Here is a 27,915-nt window from a genome sequence, read left to right as displayed (position 1 = left end):
TGCCACCTCCATCGTCCCTGGTGGCTCAGGCCAGGCCCAGCCTGTAATGCAGAAGTAATTTTCAGGAGGCATTTCCAAGGACCAGCCGCAGGGAATGTGTTGGGAGAAGTTCCCTCTGATTTTACTTCCTGGTAGAGAATGTGGAAGACTGATATAATTTCTTCTCAATATTTGATAGGTTTCGCCAGTGAATCATCTGGATCTGATGCTTTCTTTTTTGAAAGATTATTATCAATTAAATTCTTTAATAAACGTAAGATTATTTAGTTCTCTTCTTGGTCATTTGTGTATTTCAAGGAATTAGTCCAGTTCATCTAAGTTAACAAATATGTGGGCCTAGAGTTGTTCATAATCTTCCTGTTTTTATCTTTAATGTCCTTGAGGTCACTGGTGTGACCCCCTCTTTCATTTCTGATATTGTTGTTTTTCCTTGTTTAGCCTGTCTAGAGGTTTATTAATTTTATTGATCCTTTCAAAGAGCCAGCTTTTGGTTTCATTAATTTTCTCTGTTGTTTGTGGAATTTGCATTTTCAGCTGTGTATTTACTATCCCAATCAAACTAAAGAAGGAGAGAACTGGTGTACAGGCAGCCACATCAGCTGCTCGGTTCTTCTTGTTTGCAGGACGTTGTCCACAGGAGGTAGGCCTGGCTGGGCCTGTATTTTCCGGTGGAGTCAAATATCTGTCCTCATTTCTTCATAGGACTTGCACGCTCGCTCAGGTTTTAGCTGCCTCCTTCCTTCTTCTCTTGACTTGAAGTCTCATATTTTATGTTAGAAATACATGAATATGTTGCATTCTGCTTCAGAAAATATGTTTATTTCACTTAAGAACTATGCTTTCCATCCTATCTAGTAGATATGTTATTTGAGAAAGTCCATTTTATTCCCTCTCTCATGGAATCTGGTGTGTATTTTGGTCCTGGGTTTGCCGTCTGTGTGTTCTCAGATAGCCTTAAGATCCCTGTGGAGCTCTGTTTTCTTGTCCACAGACGAGCCATAAGGCGCATGTCGCAGTGTTGGAGTGAGGACTGGCTGAGACTCTGGTGGGGTGTGATGGTCCCAGGGGATGCAGCCTCCCCAGATGTCAGCTTCCTGTTCTGGGTCCCAAACAGAAACCGACGCTGGGGCTTCTTTGATGTTACCATGTTTATTTTCACTGGACTAGGTGCCTGAATGGTTGAAGTTCCTTTCTTTAGGTAGACAATCTGTTCCTGACTTGCTTTAGTGTTTTCTTTGCATATAGTGTCCTTATTTCTTTTTACAGATTTATGGAACATTGATTTTCATGAGGTATTAGTACATGTGAACGCTGGAATGCTGGAGAACACCATGCAAATTGCTAATGTGACCCTCTTGCTTGCAGGGGCAGGGGAGGAGTCTCAGCCCGGCCGGTGGGAGTCGGGGTACCACGGGGGACACCAGCTTCCAGGGGCGTCCTCTCCACCCGAGGGCCAGTGAGTCGTGGAAGAGGACTGCTCACTCCCAGAGCACGAGGAGTGCCCCCAACTGGGTACAGACCTCCACCGCCGCCCCCGACGCAGGAGACCTATGGAGACTATGTAAGTGAAGGCGCTCTTATGGTCTATGATGCAGTATCAGGCGTGGTGACCAGTATCCCTCACCCTGCTTAAATTGAGCTCTTTAGCATTTACTGAGTGCTAAATAAGTACTTGGTATCAGAGACACAGAAAATGTGAAAGAAATAACCTCCTTTGTCAAATAACTATGAAGGTGAATTTTGGTGGTGGAGAGGCTCAAGACTAGGACCAAGGAGACATGCTGTCAGGCCGTCACACAGGCGTGTGACATGGTGGTCATCCACTACAGGTTGCCTCTGAGTGATTCAGTCATTTAAAAAAGAATTGCCTGCCTATAACAAGCTGTTTTTACCCTTAAGTGTTTCCTCTTAGACTCTGCTACTGAATATGGATTTTTAGTGGAAATTCTTTTTCAGTGAAGAAAATAAAAGTTCCTAGTTTTTTTTAATTAATGCAAATCAGTTTTTCCATTTATCATTCAGTAATTCTTTGATACGGTCCACAGACTTACTTAACATAAGAGAAAGAAAATACATCCATGGAAAATGGGCAGCAGGGGGTGGGAGCAGTGGATTCTTTAACAAGAATACAGAACCCCTGGGATTCTTTCTATGACTTTCTATTTTAACATAAAGGAGGAAAATAGGTACTGGATAGATGTGTCATATTAGTCATTAAAGTGTTAATATTAAAGGAAGAGTATATCAACTGTTGTAAAGAAAGGGCAGCAGTGCCAGTCCTGCAGTGCCCAGAGCGCTAGGTTTCACGTTCCCCTTAATGGAGGTCTCCTGCTTGGTGCTCAGCACCTCTTTGCACAGTTTCTGGAAGTCTGACGTAATCCCTGGGCCACAGACAACTTCTTCCATGTCATCTGCAGCCACTGGAAAGACCTGAGCCCTTGTCCTGGTCATCCTGAACTTCTGGTAATTCCTTAAGTGTGCTGAGTCCTCTTAGGCTTCCAGAGCTCTGCTCGTGCAGTAGTCTCTGCCTCAAGAGCTCCTCTCTATCCTCTGAGCGTTTCCTGTCTGCCCTTGCAGACTCGGGTCAGCTCTTATGGAGCCTACCTGCTAGGTGTCCCCATAGCCTCCCGGCTGGACTGGGTGCTGGGGGTCAGGGACGAGAGCTTTGCCCCCTCACACTCAGCAGAGAGGGCACACCGGGAGCTCAGTGAAGTATATTTTACACATAAATCCCAATATGGACAGTTTCACCACTTGGCTATTCAGCTGGGGAAGGACAGGTCTCTGTCTTGTCTCTGTGTTCCTTACAGTTGGACGTGGTCCTGTTTACTAGTCTTCTTACCAAACTGGCAGTTGGGCCTCAGACTCATCCACAAGGGTTGAGTCTTGTGAGGGTGGCAGAGACTGTTGTGAAAGGAAGCAAATGTCGTGAAATTCCTTTGAGGTAGCCTCGTGTCTTCTCTTTTCCACCTCAGCTTCCCTGGAGTTCTCATAGGCTTGGCTGCTGTAGACGTGCTGGGTGGCGGCTTCATCATCATCAGGCCGGTGTGTGGATCCTGGCCGCCCTGTGCCATAAGCATGGGATGAGTCGGGAAAGGACTTAGCTTTGTTGGCTTCACAATCTGCCTGTTTCAGAAAGACCTGGTGCCTTCTTTGCATACATTAATTCATCTTTCTACTCAACGAGATGGATCAAATTCCTATAGTGTGAACCAGACGTGCGTGTTCTGTGTCTCAGTGTTTACTCTAATGGGTCTTGAGTGAAATTACATGAATACAAGTAGAAATTTCTTGAAAGTTTAAAGTTTAGGGGAGCAAAAGGAAGAGAAATTCAAGGCACTTGGTTTTCTAAGCTTAACTCTGCCATTTATTGATAAATGATGAGAAAAGCACTAAAACAATTGATTTGCAAGATATCCTCTTAATAACCCCTGTTCCCATCCACTGCAACAGGGGGGGATAGTGGCTTCCCCAGAGGAACCCGCATGTCCTTTCAGGAGCCGACGAGGGTGGAGGCTCTGAAGGAGGATGGAGCCTTTTTCGGGTGAGCCCACGCTCATGCCTGGCTCTCCCTAGACACTCAGTGTAATTCCCGAGCCTGCATTTCCCACCCAGGGCCTGCCTCATGCAGCCTGACCACAGCGTGGCCTTCCGAGAGCAGAGGGCTACAATGGTGGTCCTGAATATAATTGGCCATTGGTCTTAGCCTTTTGAGATTCTAAAGGTTACTCACACTGGCTGCTTAGCTTTGCAGCATGGAAAAGGGAAAAGTATTTTGTTTGTTTGTTTGCTAATTTCTAGAATTTTCAATCAGGTGGGTATACTACTGGATTCTGTAACCTCCCAAGTGGTTATTCATTCTTGTGACAAGTGGAAAAGTTGAAAGTGGTCTCCTTAGAATATACTAAAATAATTACTCCATTGATGGAATAATAATAAATTAGACTCTAAATCCCATGAGAGTAGAGCCCCCCCCCCCCGCCCCAACACACACACACCCTGTTCACACCTTTGTATTCTCAGTTCAGTTCAGTCAGTCAGTCGTGACTGAGTCACTCTTTGTGACCCCATGGACTGTAGCACACCAGGCTTCCCTGTCCTTCACTGTCTTCCAGAGCTTGCTCAGACCCATGCCCATAGAGTCAGTGATGCCATCCAACCATCTCATCCTCTGTTGTCCCCTTCTCCTCCTGCCTTCAATCTTTCCCTGCATCAGGGTCTTTTCCGGTGAGTCCGTTCTTTGCATTAGGTGGCCAAAGTATTGGAGTTTCAGCTTCAGCATCAGAATATCATTTATATTCTCAACACCTAGTATGATGGCCAGCACATAGTAGTCCTTAGTTAATATCAATATTCACAAGACTGAGTTTTTTTTTTTAATTGCCAACTGTGGAGGACCCACCCCAAACTCCTCCTGTGTGCTATGTTGATTTTCATCACTTAGCAGTTTACATCTAACTTGTTAGCAGCGTTGTGCAGTCTTCACTTAGTATATGTCTGTTTCTCAGACAATAGTAGACTTTTCAGGAAAGCACCATGTATCTTCCTCAGTCTGTAGTCTCACTGGCACATCGTAAGCTCTTAGTGAGTGTTTACTGGACTAGACAACCCTGCACAGAGACCTGGTAAGTTTTTCTAATGAAGGTTGCCATTGATCTTTTCCAAGCCAATTGCTCTAATCATCCCACAGGAAGAGTATGATAGCTGGCATTTGGGAAAAGATCATCCCTTCATCATTCTCGTCTTCTAGAGTTAGGAGGGCAATTGCAGATTACAGAGGTGGAAGGCTGATTCTGTTTAACTCCCGAAAATCACAGAATCACGTATTATAAATCTGATCTGAGTGTAAGAATGAACTTTCAAGAAGGATGTAACATTTAATGAGAAACTGCTCTCCATGAGGTACCATCTTACATGTTGTGCCATCTTGTTCTCACAGCCACTCAGAGGTATTGTGGTCCTGTTGTGAGAACTTAAGGTGTGGGGAGTTGTGTCTTTTCCCAAGTCACAGGGTGGAGAGAGGGCACAGACGGGGATCCACAACTCAGGGCCTGTGTTCTGTCTTGAGCAGCCGGTGCTGGATTGAGACCAGGCTCTACGAGCTGGCAGGGTCAGGTCTGCTCATCTTTCAGGAAAGTGCTGCAGGCCCTGCACACTGCTCCCCTCGGAGGTGCAGTGAGGGAGATCAGGTCACTTCTGTGGTCCCTCCAGTGTAATCATTCTCTGGTTATAAGCTGCCTTAAGTAGGGCAACGGAAACTGAAGACCATTAAGACGGATGGGATGGGGTTAGGACTTAAAAAAAAAAAAAAGGCATTATCATATGTATTGGCAAAAAATTGAACCAGCATTTTCACTTTAGGAATTTCTGAGCATCTGTATCTCTAAAAAAGGCTTGTCATTCCTTTAGAACTCAATGTAATTTTTAATGATTTACTTGAAATATGTTTGTGGTAACAAATCTTTTTGTATAGAACTTGCTGGTTATATCTGACCCATTTGGTTTATTTATTTTAATTTTCATTTAACATTTACTGTCTAAGGCCATTATTTCCAGAATAAAAGATGCAAAGAAGTCCTATCAGTTGCCTATTTAAACAAAGAAGAGATGAAACCTGTTCTTTTAATCCTGCCACAACTGGTGCTTTTTTTGAGAAACTATATTTCAGTCCTTAGAATACTCAGTGTTCTTCAGATTATGTGTACTAAAATGAAGGTATTCCAGTGCAGTTTTAGGCCCAAGAAAAACTCAATTTATGATATATGTTAAAATTATTTTTATTAAATAATTACCCATTATAAAAGTGGGCATAATAGCATGCGCATTATAAAAGTGTTTCCTTGTAGCCCAAGCAAGAAAGCCTGATAATGTAAAAGTATTTTCTTGTTGAAATGTGCCTATTGAAATTCGACTGATTTTTCTCAAAGTGAGTTGGTGAAGATATTTGATTATAATGTCATCTGAGCCAACTGTTCTTCATTGGAGTCACCGTCACAAATATTCCCTGAGCATGTGTCGTTGAGAAGAACCTCTGTTAGCAAATAAATCTGATGGTGAGAACAGTATTATCACTAAGGCATGTAGAACTCACAGTGGCCATGTGAATAGCAGAAGTTAACCATCTCCGTGAACACTGGTCTTCTAAGAATAACTCAAAGGATGCAGTGCAATTCAACATAGTTAGTTTTTTTCTAAAAAGGAAGAAAATGAGTAATGGATGTGTTTTCAACCATTTGAATATAAATTGGGGCTTTCTGTTCCACTTTTAACTTAGTAAAATCAGATGTAATTACAGTAACTTCTCATCTCTTTTTTGAGGACAAGAAGCATCTTTTTCCCAAAATGACATTGATTCATTATTTATGTCCAAAGAATTAAATAACCAACAAATAATTAGTATAACCCAGAATCTATTCAATGAGAACACTTTAACAATTCAAAATGTTGGTGTCATTACGCAAAAGGACATGTTTGATGCTTCCTGGCAGAGTCCAATTTACATATGAATCTCTAAAGCGAAATCCATTTTGATGAATTGTTTTAGGCTCCACATACAAAGAAAGCACAAAGTACAGAGGGCCCTCCATATCTACAGGTTTGGCATCTGTGCGCTCAACCAACTACTAATGGAAAAAAAAATTTTTTTATTCCAGAAATGTTTTAAATTGAAGTAAAACTTGAATTTGCCACATGCAGGGAATACATTACATTAGGTATTATAAATAATCCAGAGACGATTTAAGGTACAAGGGTGGGGTGGGTAGGTACGCAGATACTGTACCATCTTATATAGGAGCTTGAGCACCTGTGGGTTTTGGATCTGAGGGGGTCCTGGAACCAGCCCCTCGTGGCTACTGAGGGCCGACTGTTCCCCAGACACTCGGTGTGGTCGCTTTATTTACTGTCTCTGAAGTCTTGTGCATTTCCATCCTGTCACCTGACAATTGCGGGTTAGTAGCCACCCCTCTGACTCTCTATAGAGTCCCTTCCTGTTCCTCCCCATGGCACCCACAGCTCGGTGGAGGCTGAGGTGCAGCCCCCAGGGCCCAGGTTGAGGGAACCCAGCGCCCAGGATCGCATGCATCCGTCTTCGTTCCCTGCGTTCACACAGTAGACACGGCTCACTTCCCCATGAGGAACTGAGCTCCAGGTCACCTCCATCACAGCCACTTCAGGGGAGATGCCAGTCCTCCTGCATCTCAGGAAGCATTCTCACCACCTCCCGCGTCCAGCTCGTGCTGTGATGACGTCCTCTCAAAGAGCCCACACCTTCCACACCTAGCAGTTAGCTGTTTGTATGTTTTCTCATGTCTGACTTCTCACAAACCTTAAATCTGTGTTATTCTTGTTCCTACCACCTCACATATAGTGCTCCCTCAGTAAACGCTGGTTGTTGAGATGGATGGACAGACGGACAGACAGACGATTGTCATTGCCTCAGCTTTGCTTGTGGTCCTGCCCTCCCCCTGGGTCCTTCCCTTAAATAATGTGTTTCTCATATTTCTTCTAGTCTATACTTTCTGGCATCTAAAGCCTGATTGATAGTACTGCTCAGCCATCCCTGGAGCATGAGAACTAGTTTACAAATTTAGGAGGATAAAGTTGAGATTCTTCTGAGTGGTGTCTGAAGACTTTCTCAACAGCATCATTGAACCCCCTGCCCCTCCCACATTATCATTTTAGGCCCATAGATCCCTGCATTGCAGTTCCTTAAACATAGCAGGACTTGAAGTGTGTGGCTTTGTACACGCTCTTGGTTCCCTTTGAATGCCTTTTCTTGTTCTGTCCCTACCAGTTCTTGTTACTGTTTATTCTTCAGTCTTGAAGCCTTCCTGGTCCTCATCAGGCACAGGAAGCAGCATCCTGGGTGCCCTGAAACCTGCCTCAGAGGCAACTTACTTGTCTTTGTCCCCCATAGACTGGATTTCTTTAGGGAAGAACTACATCATTTTTTAAAACGTTAGTTTGCCCAGAGACTATCACGAGGCCTGACATTTTGGAGCTACTAAATAAACATATGAGAACGACTTTTACCAAGGCCAGCTGTCATTCCATGTGTCATGCACGCTGTTAACATACGTCATGAAATAAAGCCAATTGTAGCATTCAGTGAGCTAATAAATATGAAAGAGAATGCAGTTTAATTAAAAGAATATTATTCTGAGATGTAAAATACTCAGTTTCTAATTCTCCTTATTGTCTACATCACTATTTTTGTGTAAACTAACCTTCTTAGTTTCTTCATCTGCAAAATGCAGGTGATGGTATTTTACCTGTAAATCAGCAGGATGGACCAGATGCTGTTCTAACCTCTTTTCCAACTTTAAAATTCTGTTAATTGATTGTTTTCTGAAACTGACTTGCTTTCCACTGTCACCCTAAACATGTTCTTTTAATAAGAAACTGTATTTTCATCAAATGGAAATCTTGATACTGAAAAGAGGGTCACAGAATAAGCAAAGCAAGCATTCTAATGAGAGAAATAAACTAAAGGTGAGTGGCTATGAATCTTTCGAATTCTGAAACAAACTTTAAAAAGTAATTTTAAAAATGAAGATCTTTTTTCAAATGCAAGCTCACCTCTCAAGATATATAAACTAAAATTGTCTTAGAAATTTTAATCATATAATTTTTTCCCTCATTTCATTATGATTGTGTCAGCCATCTATTCATAAGTATTTACCGTTCACTAACATCCCTTGCTATCTTAATGTTGCGTGATCAGTCTAAGCTTTTGAGCCTGAGCTGATGGGTTAATCACCTTTAAACATACGTACGGTGGAGCGTTCTCGATGAAGGTGTATGAGTTCATCAGACTATGAAAGCTCTTTCAGGTACTTAATATGCTCTGATTACGCAGCTGTATGATGTTTACTGAACAGAATGTGGACTTGTCCTCAAACCACCCCATCTGGCATGGCAGCGCCAGCTTGAGCACGGTGCAGGGTGGCTGGCACACGAAGGGATTTGCGTGTATGAGAGGAGGAGACTAAGGCTCCTCGAAGCTGCAGGGGTGTAGGGAGTAGCAGAGCCAGGTCCGTCTGACCATAGCACCCGGCCCTCTTCCCTGCAGACCCTCTGGTCAGGCCCTCTCCATGGATGATTCGATGTGCGGTGGGGCACGCTGCTGCCCCAGTCCCCACAGCGCTGCCAAGTGGAGTCCTCGCCCGGACAGCAGGAAGGAAAGGCATCCTTGCCTGCACTGTGCCAGGACAGGCACCTGTCCCATGGCCTGTGGGCTGGAAAAGGGGTGAACTGAGAGTCAATCCCAGGTTCCCTAACCCGGAGCCTGAAGCTTTTATTCCCAGTATTGTAACTTGTGTAATGTTATGACCTATCAAGAAAGAGAAAGTAAATGAGGAGAGAGCAGAAGCAGCAGAGCTGGCGGCCCAGTCGGGACTGCGTGTCAGCGCCTCCCTAGCCAGGGGCCGGCCCAGCCGATGGCCTGCCCTACTGACTGCAGAAGCTCCCGAGCCTTCTAGATGATTCTGTGTGAGGTCATCAACTTCAGCCTTCAGGTCAGAAGTTACTGCTTTAATTTATTGTATGTTTAGAAGGACAGTACCTGAAGCAGATGGTTTTACTTGAAACCATCAGAGAAGGATAGAATAGTACTCTTCTGTCTTCTAGTATTTTTCTGATTCAGTAACGACAGAAAAACAGTACCCTTCAACTTCTAGAAGTTGATGGAAGAAAAGGAAGCTGCCATTTGTTGGGTATTTACAGAACATGTTAGTGTGCTGGGCACTGTACCCTATATCATCTTATTTAGTCCTCACTTCATCCCCATGAAGTGATCTCCAGGCAGTTTAGAGAAGATAGCTAATTTTTCCCAAATCACACTTCTAGTTAGTAATAAAACCCACATGGCCTTACTTCCTCACAAGCACGTTTCTCAGCTCTTTGCATGGATCTATCATATCCGGGAAACACCACCATGAGTTAACACTTCCTAGTGGCATGCCACTGGTCAGGGCAGAGCTGGAATGTAAAGCCAGGCAGTCTGGCTTGAGAGCCGCACTCTTAGCCAAGACTCAGTGCTTCCTGGACAAGCCAGTTCCATCTAATTTAAAACTCTGTATTTGCAAACAGAGAAATTATGAAATGAATGGGAAATTATTTCATCACTTCAGATATAAGGGTTGTTATATAAGACTTATTAGAGCAAGCGGTCTATGACTGAGTAAGTTACTGGTGTCACTAGTTCTTCTGCAACTAGTATTTCCTCATGGGGCTTCTGACGTTGGTCAACCTAACCCAGGTTTGAAGTGTCATAGAGACAGTTTGAATGGGAGAAACCTGAACTTTGTGTTGTACGTGCAGGCCGCCTTTTCTGCCTGTTCCCTCGACCAGGCTCATTAAAGCTATAGAAGAAGAAACTTGTCTGCAGAAAACACTACATAGACAGTGCCTTTGTCTGTAAAATGGCACCACAGGGAACACTGGTTCTCCATCTGCCCGAAGAATAAACCCTTCTGAAGTTTAGTCAACGAGGAACATCAGTGAAAGCCTTTAGGGAAAAACCAAATATATCTTTAAAATGTACATGTCATTCTTTAATATAGCTTTTGTTTAAAGACTCAGTGAAGGCACATTCCTCATTCTTCTGAGAGCTCACCTGAAGTTTTAATTATGTGACTCGTCTGGGAGTTTGAGTACAATGAGAGTTGTACTGACGCAAATCTTCCTGTTGCAGTGACTGCTGGTATAATTTTTTGACAGTTAACTAATCTCTAAACTGCTTCAATTATCTTGTTTTCCATAGCAAAAAATTTAATTAAAACAGTACAGATTGTGGAAAGGTTATTTATGAAAATGCATTTTAAATGTGAATTGAAAAGCCTAGGGACACCTTTTTATTTTAGATAAAAAGATGAAGGTTCTATAATTTTTTTATCTCCATTTTACCAGAAGCAAGAGTAAGTGCAGTGTGCAATTTACTTGAAATGTCTATCAGGTGCTTCACAAGTCTGTCTCTTTCCTAAACTGCTTGAAAAGTTGACCTATTTTAGAAATGCAATACTTTAGGAAATAATTTCAGATTTTAAACTTATGAATATGAAGGGATTTTGTTTTTCCTTCTTACTTTAAGCAAAAACAACCCCAGAAAAGTGCTTTGTTCATGGAGCAGAGGACTCTGAAATGACAGTGTCTCTGAGGCCTGGAAAGCAGATCCTGCCTCCCTAATGAGGAGGGTTATCTGAGCGAGCATGATGGCTGCGTCCTAGTCCTCAGGTGGGTCAGTCCTGAGGCACTAGATTAGTCCTCTGTTACAATGGATTTCCTACAGGAACCTGCCATCTTAGTGTTATTGTTTTCTTGGGCCTTTAATCAGCTTGCGTAGAGCTCAGTCCTGCCTGCAGGTAGATGCTAGTCTACAGAGGACTCGTTGAAGCCTCCCACAATCCCCTGTGCGCCAGGGGCTCCCTCTCTATTGTTTGGATCCATGTGTGTACATCCTAGTTAGGGTATCACCTTGGAGTGGTATGGTCACTCCTTTACTTGTCAGTTTTCCCATTATTTTAAGCTGATGATAGGGCCATGCCTTTTTTTTTTTTTTTTTAAATTTTAATTTTATTTTATTTTTAAACTTTACATAACTGTATTAGTTTTGCCAAATATCAAAATGAATCCGCCACAGGTATACATGTGTTCCCCATCCTGAACCCTCCTCCCTCCTCCCTCCCCATTCCATCCCTCTGGGTCGTCCCAGTGCACCAGCCCCAAGCATCCAGTATCGTGCATCGAACCTGGACTGGCAACTCGTTTCATACATGATATTTTACATGTTTCAATGCCATTTTCCCAAATCTTCCCACCCTCTCCCTTTCTCACAGAGTCCATAAGACTGTTCTATACATCAGTGTCTCTTTTGCTGTCTCGTACACAGGGTTATTGTTACCATCTTTCTGAATTCCATATATATGCGTTAGTATACTGTATTGGTGTTTTTCTTTCTGGCTTACTTCACTCTGTATAAAACTATAAAACTCCTAGAGGAGAACATAGGCAAAACACTCTCTGACATACATCACAGCAGGATCCTCTATGACCCACCTCCCAGAATATTGGAAATAAAAGCAAAAATAAACAAATGGGACCTAATTAACCTTAAAAGCTTCTGCACATCAAAGGAAAGTATTAGCAAGGTGAAAAGACAGCCTTCAGAATGGGAGAAGATAATAGCAAATGAAGCAACTGACAAACAACTAATCTCGAGAATATACAAGCAACTCCTACAGCTCAACTCCAGAAAAATAAATGACCCAATCAAAAAATAGGCCAAAGAACTAAATAGACATTTCTCCAAAGAAGACATCCAGATGGCTAACAAACACATGAAAAGATGCTCAACATCACTCATTATCAGAGAAATGCAAATCAAAACCACTATGAGGTGCCATTTCACACCAGTCAGAATGGCTGTGATCCAAAAGTCTACAAGTAATAAATGCTGGAGAGGATGTGGAGAAAAGGGAACCCTCTTACACTGTTGGTGGGAATGCAAACTAGTACAGCCACTATGGAGAACAGTGTGGAGATTCCTTAAAAAACTGGAAATAGACCTGCCTTATGATCCAGCAATCCCACTGCTGGGCATACACACTGAGGAAACCAGAAGGGAAAGAGACACGTGTACCCCACTGTTCATCGCAGCACTGTTTATAATAGCCAGGACATGGAAGCAACCTAGATGTCCATCAGCAGATGAATGGATAAGAAAGCTGTGGTACATATACACAATGGAGTATTATTCAGCCATTAAAAAGAATACATTTGAATCAGTTCTAATGAGGGCCATGCCTTTTTATCCACAGAGCCCCTCATCAAGTGAGTAATCAGTGTTTGATTTCTTGACATGGGAACAAAGCACAGTGACTCTTCAGGATAAGAACACCTGCAGTTGACTTATATGAGTATTTAGGGGGACATCTAGAGATATCCTCATAGTGCGACATTATCTGGGGGAGTTCATCAGGGTACAGGGTCTGACCCTCAGTATACAGTCAGGCAGTGTATCACAGTGGTTAAAAGCAAGGTTGGGAACCACTGACTATTTTCAATTCCTTGCTGTGCCTTTAATTGCTGTGTGACCTTAAGCAAGTTACTTAACTACTTTATACTTCAATTCCTAATCTGTAAATGGAAATATTAGTGCTTATCACATAGGACTGTTAGGAACTATTCAATGCTATTCACACCCACCCGGAAGATTAAAGTTAAAACAATCAAGTGTTAACTGGAATGGGGTACTGTAGGAATTCTTACCCACTGCTGTGGGAATGTCAGTCCATACAACTATGTTGGAAAAGGGTTTGGTGGTTTGGTACCACACGTTAAAGCTAAAAACAGGCCTTCTTCCCAAGGCACAGCGGCTCTGCTCTGGGAACCACAGAAGAGACTCATAAGGCTTATGTAAGAGGTGTGTAGGCAAAACTGAAAAAGCATTTACAACTAGGGTGGATAAGGACGTGATAGTACAGCCATGTAGGCAAGCTTTCAGGCCGCAAGAAGGAACCAGTGGTTGCTGCCTGCAGCACGATGGATGGATCTCATGAGCATGAAGCTGATTGAAAGAAACAGGCACAGAGGGGTTGCCACTCTGATTCCATCTTTATGAAGCTCAAGAGCAAGTAAACCTCACCAGCGGTGTTGAAAGTCGGGATGGCGTTCCTTCTGGCAGGAGGTAGTAACCGAGGATGAGCCCAAGGGGAGCGTCCGGGGGCCGAGATGGTCCCTTTCTTGATCTGTGTGCTGATTACACAGCTGTGCTCACTGAGCTGTGCACCTGGGGTGTGTGCCTTCGCATGGCTTACATTATGCATGAATAAAAAGTTGAAAACATGATCAGTTTGTGTATTAAAAACGTTGTACTAGACAGACCAGATACTCTCGTTTATAACAGAACAGCACGTCTTTCATCAAGCAGATTTGTTCAAGCTGAACAAACCTCGAGCACATCTGGTCCCTCTACTATTAGACTAGATGATAATCTGAAGGTTTCTGGGTGAGTCTACAAACTGAGCAAGGAGTAATCGTAATACTAACCTTATGAAATTCTGACAGGGATGTTTTCATTGTGGAGCAACCTCTGCATCGTGAATCAGGCGTACGTCTTGGTGGGTCAGGAGCCCTTTCCCCTTCCAGCATGGGATTGGAGGCACCTGGGGCCTCTCTCCTGGCCAGTCATGCCATGCCCCATGGAAGAATGAGAGAACTCATGTAAACCCTTCCCTACCAGTCAGTCACCATTCAGGAAGTGTTTACTGAAGTCTTTCTTGCACCAGGCTCTGGGGACACTAGTAGACAAGGTCGGTGAAGCCCCTGTTCTCAGGGAGACTGCATTTCTAGTGGATGATATAGGTAATAATCAAATACATTGGATATTTGATAGGAATTGGGGTTCTTCATCTGAATAGCAGAACATAGAAAATGATGTGCATGATTATTTCCTTAGCTTTGTGGGGGTGGTACCAACAACCGCTGCTCTGCTTAGGAGAGAAGTGAGCCCACTTCATACACAGTGGGCACCGTGGGCACCGGACTTCACGCTGTGGTAGAACCCTGGTTGAGAAAGGCTGTGAGGGCGTCTTCCAGTTCCTGCAGAGGTAGCCGAGAAGCTGAATTGAGCCTCAGAAGAAATCCAGAGTTTGAGAGGGTTAAGTAGTTGGAGTCCACGGCCCCCCAGGTTTGGGTGTAGGAGGCTGATAAATCCCCTCAACTTTGAATGGGAACCCAGAAAAGCTGTCCTCCCAGAGGAAGGCTGCTTGTCGTCATAGCCCTGTGTGGGGTGCGGTGAAGCTGGACTGCGACTCCTCCTGTCCTGCACAAAGAGCAAGTGTAATTCTCTCTAGAAAAACACAACAGTGTGGGCCTTCAGGTATTTCTCTAGTTCTTCATATATAATTGCAATTAATCAAAAATTATAGGCACGCAAGATGAGGAACCAGTAAAAACAGACCAAAATAGATTCATAAAGCAGACACAAACTTTATGTTCTTTATAATCAGGGAATTGAAAAGATAAAATTGATGATTTAAGCAGAGAATTGGAAAATATAGAAAACAGATACTCTAGAATTGAAAAATATAAAGAATAATGAAATGGTTTTAGTTCCAGGTTTGACACAGATAAGGGAAGAAATAGTGTATTGGAAGTTAAATCAGTGAAATAGATAAAAACCTGGACAGCCCTGACACGCACGAGGCACCAGAGCCTCCGGTGGCACCTCACTTGAAGCGGCAAAGGCCGCCCGAGACATGGCCCCTGCGCCTCCCTCCCTGGCTCGCCCACGGCGACCTTTCCGTCTGCCCTTCCTTCTGTGGGCAGTACCAGTAGCACCACCAGCAAAATCGAAATCCACATAAGCGGCTTCTCACTTCCTTCGCATTTGTAGTCTTTTCTGTGAGGACTCCTGGCACCTCTCCAAGATCCCCAGCATCCCCGCTCTCTCCCTGTGTCCCTGAGGACTGAGGTGTATTATGTTCCCCTCTGGAATGGAAGCTGCCTGAGGACAGAGGTGCTTGTTTTATTCTGTTTGTTCAATACAGTCTCCCCAAGGGCTCAGAGCAGTAGGCATTCAACAGATGTCAGCCTCCTGGGGAAAATGGAAAAACCGACATAAAAATCCTTACCAGAGGTACATAATGTGGGCTTAATAAAATTGAGTTACCCCCTTTTCTCATCTTTGTGGGATATTTGGTTTAATTTTCTATTTACAGTTTTCTCTTTCCTTTGTGGAATTTCTGAGTTAACCTCTTTGTTATTTTCTGTATTAAATTACATTGTATTCCTTGTCAAATCTAAATAAATCTAGCTCTATCTCAGTGAGAGACAAACAGAGGAGCGAAGACATTCTATGAATAATTGATGGAGACCTGTTTTTAAAAGCTGTGGCCAGATGTGGATAGAATTACAACTACTCTTGGTCAGCCACTCTTTTATTTAAAAATCACAGTAGTAGTTAATACTCGTATTTGCAGAATGAAGATGTAGACATCACAGTTTAGACAATATTTTAAGAATGTATCACATTCACCAAAAGAAAGCTACCTGGTTGGTAGCTCTGATGTTTCTCTGGCCTAATAGCTTGAGAGTGTTAACAGGAATTAGTCGTCAGTAAACTGGAACCAGGTTTATTGGGCCAGAGCTGTGCCAGACAGCCTTCATGTATATTTCTTGGGTTAGTTTCTCCCACAACCACTGGAAACAGCCAGAGGATGAATTAAGATTGCAAAATTGAGGTGGAAGGAGGGCAGGTGATGGCCTAAAGCCACACAGCCAGATCAGAGGCAGAGCTGGGATCGAAACACAGGCGTCAGACTCCAGGGACTGTGATGAGGGGCTTGGGTGAGTCTAGAAGCTGCGTAAGTATTCCTCACAGCCATAGATCAACACGTGGGGATGCAGCTTGATTGTTGAATTAATGATGTCTTATTTAAATGATTATAGGGGACAGATTCTTATTTAGAGTTGTTATTAAAATTGTGATTTTTCTCCTTAATTATAAAATAACTTGGCTATGTGATGTATTCACGGTCATTGGTGATACTCAACAAGGATATTACTATTATTCAGAACTTCAGCAAAAATGAATTTTTCAAAAGACTATTCTTAGCTAATGTGTATTTGATAAACTCAAAATAATCATAAGCCTAAATTTAAATAATCTTTTAACACTGTTTTATATGAAAACTTTGTACATTTTGAAATGACCAGGTTTCACCCTAATTATAGTGGTGTATAGTTAGCATAATTGTCTCCTTTTAAAAGGACCCAAAACCTAAACATTATTTTTAAATCACTTTTGTAAATTCTCTGTTTAAAATGGTTTTTCCCATCTTAAATTTTATGCTTGATTTTACTTGTGACAGAAATAGAATTAAATAGGTCATGCTGTTTCCTTTATCCTAGAACATCTTTTCTCTTCAAAGCAAGATTTCTTGGTATCGGGTCATATGTCTGTGGTTTTCAGGTTAGGAATGGCAGATGAAGGATCTTTACCTGTGTTAGAACATGTTTTGCCTACTGTGGCCCCCCTGACGCCTACCAAGTGTCCAGGTCACCCTGTCAGCTCCATTTAGACATCTTCCTTATCAAAGATGAAAGTGCAGGAGTGGATCTTGACAAATAAGTCTCTTGAATGCTGCAAGAATGTTTATCAATATACTTTTATTTCTTGTCCATCTTTGTTTACTTTTTTTAAAAAAAATTATTTACTAGGTTTTCTGGGTCTGTGTTGCTGCTCTTGGGCTTTCTCTAGTTGCTTTCTCTAGTCAGGACTCCTCTCTGGTTGTGGCGTGCGGGCTTCTCCTTGCGGTCGCTTCTCTTGTGTGGAACACAGGCTCCAGGGCCCATGGGCTCAGTAGTTACAACTTTGAGCTCCTTCCTCGTTTCAACCATTTGTTGATCCTTCGCTGGCTGACCGCTCCGCTGGTTCTCAGCCAATGATCTCATCTCTCTCTTGCAATAAAATAGCAGGTATCAACGAGAATCCACTCCACTCCCTCCCAGAAGCCACATTTATCCACGTTCACACTCATTTTTCTTCCTTTTGTCGGTTACAATCTGCTTCATGCTTTCCCTGTATTTTTCAAGTCCTGTCCATTGAACAAATAATGCTTGTAATGGAAGAGGCTACACCACCATGGACAAATCCAGCTGTGAAATCATGAAAGAAATCTTGTGAGAGTTGCATTTTTAATCTTTTTAAATCGTCAATGTTTAATACAGAAGTCAATTATTCAATGACCTAAACAATTTGAAAATTCAAATAAACTAACACTGTATTAGGGCTTCCCTGGTGGGTCAGATAGTAAAGAATCAGCCTACAATGTGGAAGACCCAGGTTCAGTCCCTGGGTCGAGTAGGTCCCCTGATGAAGGGAATGGCAACCCACTCTAGTATTCTTGCCTGGAGAATCCCATGGATGGAGGAGCCTGGCAGGCTATAGTCCATGGGGTTGGAAAGAATCAGACATGACTGAGCAACTGACACACACACACAGCCTTGTATTAATACAATCTCAGAATAATTGAGCAAGGAATGAATGACATAATTAAGTTTAAAATAGTCTGTTACTTTACATTTCAGTTAAGAAAATTCTAGTCATTTACAGGAGTTTAAAGAATCTTGATTCTTTAAATAAGCATAAGATTCTGCATGGTTGAAGCCATATTCTTTTAGAGCTGCTAACGGATTACTGAAGCAGCAGTAAGCTCTACATTTTGCCAAACCACACGTTCAAGGCAGTGACCTAGTTGCACGTCCAGCCCTCAAGATTGATTCCTCCTGTATGCCCACAGCATTTCCAGAGAGATTCCTGAGGTGCAAAATCTAAACCCACACCCTGTACCTTGGCCACACATGGTCTGTATATGGGCATCTCAGGCTCATTGCTCCCTGCCTGCATTTGCAGCACAGCATGCTCCCCTGACCCTGGATGAGAAGGGGTCTTATGACTGTACCTCCATTGTTTTGCACCTGCTGTTCATTCTGCCTGATTTTTAATAAATCTTCCCAGCTGCTTTTGCTTTTCTCTGCTTTCATCACTCAGGGACACTTTATTCCCCTCTGCCTTTTGGGTTGTTCTGTGCTACCCCGATGCTTCCCTTTGCCACAACAGCTGGCATGTTGCCTGATGATTCTCTCATTAGTCACCTGTCACCTCTGCCAGAGTCCTCACTAGACCAGGACACACCTTTCCCTCTGGTGTCCAGCAGGAGTGCCAGCCACAGGGTAGGGGCCAAAGGGAGGAGGTAGTGTTGTTGGATTGTTTTTGGGTTTTGATTTTTTTTTTATGTAGTAAAAATTACTTTTTTTGTTATTAAGAATGATAGTTGCTTTCTTAATTTCTGAATTTATTAATTCACCAGAATTGTAATATCTCATTTTGCTACTTAAAACTAAAATCATCTCAATTTTTGTTTTGTATTGTTGTTTGTTTGAATCTTATGATATGTTTCTCCTCCTTGCATTGGTCACTGGAAGAGCATAGCTATATTAGCAACTGACTTTTAGCTACTGCAGGAGACATTGTGGCTTTCCAGTATGTTCCCAGGATATTTTTGACTTTTATTCTTCCTCTGCCATTATTTAATGAGTATTCCTTTTATATTTATCTGTTTTCAAAATCCTGAACACATACCTCTTCAATAAATACTCAGTTTCTCCTTTGTGAATAAACATTAAAAAATCTCAGGTGATCATGTACAAATTGTATAAGCCTACTCCTACAAAGACAGTGTCATCCCTATGAATTAATATTTGTCTCACACAATTAAATGCATTATAATTTAACTTGCTATTTAGATAGTTTTGCTTTTCTAAATTAACTTGAGTTATGGTATTTAGATGCTTCTTCAAAGAGAATAACCACCGTCATCATTTAAAAATCTTGTCTAAAATCAGTGACAATAAAACACAGAAGCCCATCTGTCTCCAGATCTTTTCTCTTACCCCTTGACCACATTTCTCCCTTCCAAGAGATCTGTGGTAATCATTAAATTAATTATCACTGATAATACTTATGTTCTAAAAATAGTTAGATTATATCCTGGCTCTTTTAAATGTTAACTAAATATCAGTAAATGCAGAGTCACTGTAATTGATTACCCCCAGAAACTCAGAAGTCAGTTGTAGAGCAGGATTCACACTTCCATGCATATAAATGTCATTGAGCAGCAATTTGATCTTACAGAATGATCATTTCTCTGGATGTTTTTCACTTCCAAAATAGCTTTGAAATAACCATTGTGTACTTGTTGTCACATCTGCGCAGTGTCCTCAGAATGTCCCTGTAGAACCAGGAGGATGGCTTTAGCTCTTGTTGCACTGTCTTTCTGTTGTTAAGCTATGACCCTTCTTCATCAGTTCATCTATTCTGATGCTCGACCATTATCAGATGTATGATTTGCAAATATTTTCTCCCACACTGTGGATTGTCTTTTCACTTTCTTCCTAATGTCGTTTGACAGAGAAGTTTTTAATTTTGATGGAGTCTGCATTTTTGTCTGCATTTTTTGGTTATTTTGCTTTTGTTAGCCTGTCTAAGAAACTAATAACTAAGATGACAAAGACTGACTGCTCTTGAACCTCGCTAGTGAAATTTTCATTTGAATTATACTTTGCACTTCAGGAATTTCTTTGGACTTATTTCTGTACTAGTATTCTCTGTTTTGGTGAGGCATTGTTCTCATCCCTTCTTTAGTTTTTTCCATGCAGTCTATCTTTTAGTTCCTTGAATTCACCTCAGATAACTGATCTGTGTCCAGCAAGTGCACTGTCTTGTTTCTGCAGGGACAGTTTCTATTGACTACTTTTTCCCTTGTTTACGGACTGTACTTTTGCATTTCTCTGTACATTGCATATTGTCGTTTGTTTAAAACTAGATGTTTAATAAATAATATTTCCATGTGGAAATCAAATTCTCCGCATTTTGGGCTGGGACTTTACTTTTCCAAACGTACATTGTGAAGTCGGTATTTATCCTGCATTGCCAGGGAAGTGTCTTCTCTGTTAACATGGTGCTCAGCTGATGACTGGACAGACGTTTTATCAAATGGTTAGAAACTAAGTCCCTCATCTTTGCCAAGAGCTTGTGAGTACTTGTTGGAGTATCTCTTCAACACTCAGCCAGTCAGTTTACAACTAACTCTGGCTTAGCCTTGACTTTCCTTCTTACGCTGAACCTCAAGGTCAGCCAGAGAGCACTCAGGACCTTCTCAGGTCTGTCCTGGGCAGCTATATAACACGGTACCTAACTCCAGAACTATGTCAGAGCCTTGCAAAGCCCCAGTGGATCTCGCATTCCTCTACTTTTCCTTGTAGCCTGTTGTTCGCACCAGTTTTCCTCCACACCTCAATCGGCTGAGATCATAAACAGTTGCCCCTAGTTATTTTCTCAGAGATCCTCAGGGAGAAGGCCTTGTGTGCTGGATGAGCTCCAAGTCCTCTGGGAATGGGGTTTGGAAGGCACTCCACCCTGCCTGCCCCCTCCAGTGGCCTCAGGCCTGCTGCTTTCCTGCCTGATTGATTTGGGCTCCTACAGAGCCGGGGTCAGGGATGGGAACAGAACAGGTTAAAACATCAGAGCTCACCGTTCTTTCCAAGATGCAGCCAATTTTTAAAAATAAATGCTCCCTAGATCTCTGTGAGCCTGTGGTTAATTTCCAGAGTTCTAAAAATATTCATTCTGACAGTTTTTGCCAGTTTCTCTTTGCTTTTTCAGAGGGAATTTTTGGAGGTTCTTACTCTATCATTTTCACTGATATGAAAATTTTATATTTTTCTTTACATTATAATTAGATATAGAGTTCAATGGTAGCTGAATTAATAAAGATTCAGTGAAAGCAGAATGCTTCTTTCTTTCCAGAAACTTCTCTGAACTTTTTGTCCTTCTGTTGTATTGTAGGACTATGATGATGGATATGGCACTGCTTATGACGAACAGAGTTATGATTCCTATGATAACAGCTATAGCGCCCCAACCCAAAGGTAAGTGTCACTCTTCCTGAACAGACCCCACAGCAGACGCTTGTGCTGTCCACATTTTATACCCTCTGGGAACAGGATGACGATTGGCCAGTGAGGATGATCTGACTTGGCCTTTGTTTTGTTTTAAGCGGAGAAACTCTGTCTGTCCTACCAACTAGCATGTATTACACTCAAATTTACTGTAGTGCTAAAGCAATGCGTCTTGGAAAGTACAATTTGAAACTTTTATTTTCTCTAAAAATTTAGCTTAAGCGTTCAGTATATTCTAAGGAAGAACAGTGTGTGCCAGGTCTGTGGCTCTCGAGTCCAGAGGCTCCAGAGTATCTTAGAAACGTGTGACTTTCCTGCTTCATCAGTGCAGGGGATGGGAGTGACGGAAGTTTTGTTCAGTGTTCATAAATCATTTCTGCTTCTTAGCAACAGTGCTCTTGTTTTCTAACAACTTCAGATTTCTGTTTGTGAAAAATGAGTTAGTTCTGATTCGTTTTCTGAAGAAGTGTTCACTTAGAAATGAGTGTTATCGGGGGAAACACAGCTTTATAGTCATGGCATAGTAGACTTTGATGTTCATTAGTATATGAAATCTGTGTGTTCTGTTCAGAATCTATTCCTAAATCTTGAGAAGCATCTTGCTTTATGCTTAAAACTCTAAGTGGAAGACAAAGATAGACATACACAAGCCAAAATGCTGGCTGTATCAAGCATAAATTTCAATAAATATGGACTGCATGGGGTTTTTGATGAAGCATAAATTCACTCCTGAAGTCATGTGGGGCAAGGCAAGCTTTAAGCAGATCGGCATTTGGGTCCTGAGGTGGGCAGGGATATACTTTCTTCTCCTTTTGTCCATGCCAGGTTTTTCTCTAGTATAGTGTGTCACAAGTAAGTAGCCTTCAAGCTTTGGCTCCCAGCTGGTCCTCTTTCCAGGAAGCCTTGGGCATGCTGTTTGTGTCCGTGAAGGTCTGGGCACACCTGGAGTGACTTGCACACAGTCAACAGCAGACAAGACTCTGTGTTTCCTCTCAGTGTCCAGCAGTTTTATGTTCCCATTATACAGATGAAGAAAAGCGCAGAGCGTAAGTTAAAGTAATTAGTCAAGAATCATACATGGAGTACAACCCTTTACTCACACGTCTCGTTTAATCTGAACGGCAGCACAGGAGTTAACACGTCTGTCATATGGATGATGAAACCGAGGTTCAGAGGAGTAAATAGCTAATGCAGAGTGTGAAGCAGACTTGGAGAGCTTGAAGTCTGCCCGTATTAAACTGTGATAACATAGTAATATGATTGATCATAGGCGTTCATTCCTGTGGTCATTTATTCAGCCAGTATGTATTATTAAATGTCCACTAGATGTTTTAAATGTAGGCACTGTGCTCAATGTTGGATTACAAAGACTGTTGAGATAGAGACCCTCTCCTTGGAAAGTTCACAGGCTAGAATGAAATACAAATATTTAAAAGGAATGTAAAATGGTAACCACATGAGAGTTTGAGAGAAAATAGTGCTAAGACAATGCTGGAGTCTGGTTGGGAACACGGGGGGCATTTCACTGAGAAAGTGAAGGGCTAGTAGGGGCCATGAAGGTGCGCACACCGGAGGACATTGCCCAAAGCCAAGCACGGAGCGTGTTGTCTGGGCTCCATAGTGTGACGCACGGGAGAGAAGAGGTGGGAGGGGGGTGACCGCGTCCTCCCAGGCTTGGGACGCAGGCTCCAGACCATCAGCAGCACTAGGGAGATGCGATGAGGTGCCGGCTAGGGAGCGGTGTGTTCACACTTGGGTTTGGAGAATTAACCAGAAGGCCGTGTAGAGGCCAGGTTGGCAGATGGTGAGCCTGGAGGCATAGACCAGTTAGATGGCACCTTATAAATTATAAGCCCTTTAAACATCAAGGAAGACTCACTTAAAAGGAACATCTTACCGATAGCCCAGCCACCTTCTTGGTCATGATCTTTTCAGTGCTACAACTCATCTTACCTGAAGGACTGCAGAGAACTGTGTGAGAATTGCACGTTCTGGCAAATGCAGAAATCGCTGTTGGTCAGGTACTCTGAATATTCATTTAATCCTCATAACCTATGAAATAGGCATCAGTCCTTTTAAAGAAAGAAGACTGGTTTATAAAAATCAGGTAAACTTGCCTAAGATCATGCATCTTACAAGCTAAGGGGCCTGACTTTGCACCTCGGTCTGTCTGTCTTCCTCTTCAGCAATTTCTGTGAATCATGACGAAGCAGCTACATTACGGAATAGGATGAAGAAGTGTTTCCAGGAGCTGTGTTAGTTTGCTAGAGTTACCATAACAAAATGCCACAGACTGTTTTAAACAGCAGATGCTTATTTTCTCAGGGCCACAGAGGCTGGAAGTCTGAGCTCAGGGTGTTGGCAGGTCTGGTCTCTTCTGAGGCTCCCTCCTTGACGTGCGGCTGGCGCTGTTGTGCTGGTCCTCACACGATGCCTTCTCTGTGGGCACGTGCCCCTGCCGCCTCCTTGTACCCAGATTTCCTCTCTTACAGTGACACCAGTCAGATTGACCGAGGGCCCATGGAAGGCCTCCTTCGACTTCATCACCTCTTTAAAGGTCCTGTGTCTAAACACACATTATAGGTACTGGGGTAGGTCTTCAATTTATGATTCTGGGTGGACAGGTCAGTTCATAATACGCACATATTGTAACATTGGCTTAAGTACAACACTGTATGTCTCAGAATTAGAAATCTAGTCTGAGCCAGTTAGAGCAAATTCTGAAATCATCCCCCAAATCGAGTAGTGGGTGCTGGCCTGTGAATCGCCATCACTCTCACTGTCAGCGCTGAATGCTGGCCGTGTGCTTGGTGTACTGGACTGTGGGCTTCACAGACTCTCTGCTCAGTGCGCCCTGAAATACTGCAGAATTCAAGTCTAAGCATGTCATTCCCTGCGTGCAGGTTCAGAGACGTTAACTCACCTGTCTTAACTCACAGGGCTGAGCAGTGGTAGATCCACATTGGCCCCATGCATTCTGTTTTGTACTCGGCTCCATCATCTTTCAACTTGCTTTTTGTCACGGTTTTGATTTCAGTTGCTTAAACTGATTCATGTTCATATTTCCCGTCACTCAGTCATGTCCGACTCCTTTGTGACTCCGTGGACTATAGGTCCACCAGACTCCTCTGTCCGTGGGATTATCCCAGCAAGAATACTGGAGTGGGGTGCAATTTCCTCCTCCAGGGGATCTTCCTGACCCAGGGATCAAAGGTTGAACCCAGGTCTGCTGTGTCTCCCACATTGGCAGGAGGATTCTTCATTTTCATCAAACCTAAGAATTTCATTTATCTTCATGCTAATGTTGCAGGCTAAAACTAGATGTCTTACACTTCATGTGCTGTAATCATTTTATCACATTTTTGTTGCAGGAAAAAAGTTTCTCTCAGGAGGTTTACAAATTAGGAATTTTCTCTTATCAATTTTCAAATACCTTGTATGAAAATTAGAGTACAAATAAGAGTCCCTACAGAGTTCTAAAAAATTCAACATGGTTCAGCTGTATTTCCCATCAGTGTTTGTAATGGCCTGGTACTGCAGTGTAAAACAAGCGTTGTTTACCTGACTTCACACGCTTAATGAGCAACAAGCTGTCACGTATCTGTGAAGAGAAATATGAACTGTTCTTTACAATATTGGAATTATTCTAATATACATCACCACAAAAATAGTTACTGAGTCATTCCTATGGGCGCACAGCTCTGGAGTAGCTGTGAGGAGTAAAGGAGCAGATGATAAATGGCCTCAGAGCTCAACCTGCACCTGCCCTGGCGTGACCGGAGCCTTCTCAACTAAGAGGGATTAGTTTTCATTTGATGTCTTATTTATGATTCTAACAACAGTCACAATTTTACAGCATGATGACTGTAGTTAATATAGTATTGAGTTTGGGGAATTTGCTAAGAGAGTAAATTTCAGGTGCTCTCATCACAGACCAAAAGGTAACTACGTTAGGAGATCTGTTAGTTATCTTGACTGTATTCAAATTTCAGAATATTTTAGTCTGTGTTTCTGAATATTTATAAATTCTCTAAGAAATATTTGATTCATCTAATTATCAATTATTAAAAAAGTAGAACAAAAAGGGTTTCCAAAAAGTGCTAATAACCCCCTGAGCCTAAGTGGATGACTGCGTAGTAACAGTTTTATTTTCTGGCAGGTTTAATGTTGACATACTAATTTCCCATAGTAGTTTGTGGTTTGATGGTACTTTCAAGTACTTATTTCATTTCATCCTCCACAATCTCTGTGATTTTCCTGAAAATGCTTAGAAATACTGAAAAAAGAAATTAGAAATAAGAGCTGCTAGTTTGGGAGAATCTATTAAGTCTTGCACTCAGCTGTCTATGTCCTTTAAATGCATTACCTCCAGTTTTCACAATGGCCCTACCTGCTGAGTTTTTCCATGTATAGAAGTTGAAGATGTGATGTTTAGTAACTTTCCCAAGAATATGCTCCTGAAGAGTACTTAAGCTTAGGTTTTTGTCTGTCTCTGAAAACCATTATCCAGCTAAGAAAAAATTTTAGAATACAAAATTATTGACTTGTTTTTATGACAAAACAACACCTAAGTGCTTTTATCCAAATAGGCAGAGTAATGGAGGCTGTCAGGAAGCTCCACGTACTCTAGCTGTGTTTTCAGACGCCAGTTGCAAGGAGAGCGATGAGCCAGAAGTTAATGCTGCTGTCTGCCCTGCTCTCTAGTTTGCCATTGCTTCTCTTGGCAGCTTTAGCATTATATGTGCAGTAATGTCGTCTCAGGAGCTGACTTGAGAGGTGTGAATATAATTTGCGATTTTCACCTTGAAAATGATGACCTATTGTTCAACTTAGGATGTAGCATTTCTACATCAGTAAAATCACTGTCTATTGGAAGATAGCGCTGTGTTGTTTCAGGGTTGGTTGTTTTGGACTTTTAAAAACAGTAATGGTTTGGCCTGGATTAATCACACCTTGCAGAATTTTTGTGAAATATGCTTTCACCTAGCCCAGGGTTTTAACTGCTTGCTGCACGAGTGCTGAAAGAATCTCTTTAGCACACAAACTAAGCAGTATAGCGATTGACAACAAACTTCTCACACAGTAATGTGCGGACATTGACCAAGTGACAGACACACCAACCCAGTTTATACAGTAAAGCTGTAAATATATTCTCAGTCAAGGACCCTGCGGTAAGAAAAAGGAGGGAAGGTTATAGTAAAAATGAAGCTACAACCTAAAAGGGAAAAGGAACAGTCTAAGGGCAAAGTTTTAACATGTACTAGTATGGCTGTTAATTATGTGCGTTGACCTCTAACGCAGTATTGGTTGTCTCAGGGTGAATGTGTTTGTGAACCCATGCATGTATCCCCTCTGATCTTAATTTTAACTTTAAAAGTTAGATATTCTCACCCCCTTTTCTTGAGAAAATTGAGACACAAGGAGAGGTTTAGTAAGTGGCCCGAGTCACTTGCTCAGTGACAATGCTGATCTCAGTCCATTTTCTTTCTATCATAGTGTTTCTCAAAGAAGCACACTTACCACTGGTGTTTCACAGCATGGTTTCAGGTGGTTTCATGGGCAGACGCTTTTAGTTTTAATGATTAGATTTTAGTTATTGAGAAAGTAGAATTGCCATATCAACCACATGATTTTATGAATAGTATTCAAAAGCAGAGACATTACTTTGCCAACAAAGGTCCGTCTAGTCAAGGCTGTGGTTTTTCCTGTGGTCATGTATGGATGTGAGAGTTGGACTGTGAAGAAGGCTGAGCGCCGAAGAATTGATGCTTTTGAACTGTGGTGTTGGAGAAGACTCTTGAGAGTCCCTTGGACTGCAAGGAGATAGAGCCAGTCTGAAGGAGAACAGCCCTGGGATTTCTTTGGAAGGAATGATGCTAAAGCTGAAACTCCAGTACTTTGGCCACCTCGTGCGAAGAGTTGACTCATTGGAAAAGACTCTGATGCTGGGAGGGATTGGGGGCAGGAGGAGAAGGGGACGACAGAGGATGAGATGGCTGGATGGCATCACCGACTCGATGGACGTGAGTCTCAGTGAACTCTGGGAGTTGGTGATGGACAGGGAGGCCTGGCGTGCTGTGATTCATGGGGTCGCAAAGAGTCGGACACGACTGAGCGACTGATCTGATCTGACTGCTAAAAATTATAGTAAAGTTACTTAAGTTAAAATAAAACCTATAATACAGAGAATAATATTAAGTCAGTCACAGGATGAGTGGCAGACGTAGATGGCAGACATCCTGAAAGTGGTCCATGAAGGGCTGATGCTGGGCAGATACTGCCCATAGCACTTTTTTTTTCAAGATTCATTAACACATTTTCAAGGAGTACTTATCAAGTATTAGCTAGTACATTAAATGCTCTCATGTCTATCATTTTATTTAATTCCCA

The 27,915-nt window shown here is 42.3% G+C and overlaps 1 protein-coding gene across 1 annotated transcript in view; it reads left to right on the top strand.

Annotated features, from left to right (window-relative positions):
• Nucleotides 1-27,915, top strand: part of KHDRBS3 (KH RNA binding domain containing, signal transduction associated 3) — a 145,940-nt gene that overhangs the window by 101,589 nt on the left and 16,436 nt on the right. Inside the window, exons 6-7 of the mRNA XM_055545716.1 lie at nucleotides 1,366-1,561; nucleotides 21,413-21,495. Coding sequence (XP_055401691.1) covers nucleotides 1,366-1,561; nucleotides 21,413-21,495 — 279 coding nt within the window. The remainder of the gene's footprint in view (nucleotides 1-1,365; nucleotides 1,562-21,412; nucleotides 21,496-27,915) is intronic.

This window comes from Bubalus kerabau, chromosome 14, assembly GCF_029407905.1.
Source record: "Bubalus kerabau isolate K-KA32 ecotype Philippines breed swamp buffalo chromosome 14, PCC_UOA_SB_1v2, whole genome shotgun sequence".
Lineage (NCBI taxonomy): Eukaryota > Metazoa > Chordata > Mammalia > Artiodactyla > Bovidae > Bubalus > Bubalus kerabau.
Note: the sequence above shows the minus strand (reverse complement) of the source record. Positions and strands in the feature narration are given on the sequence as shown.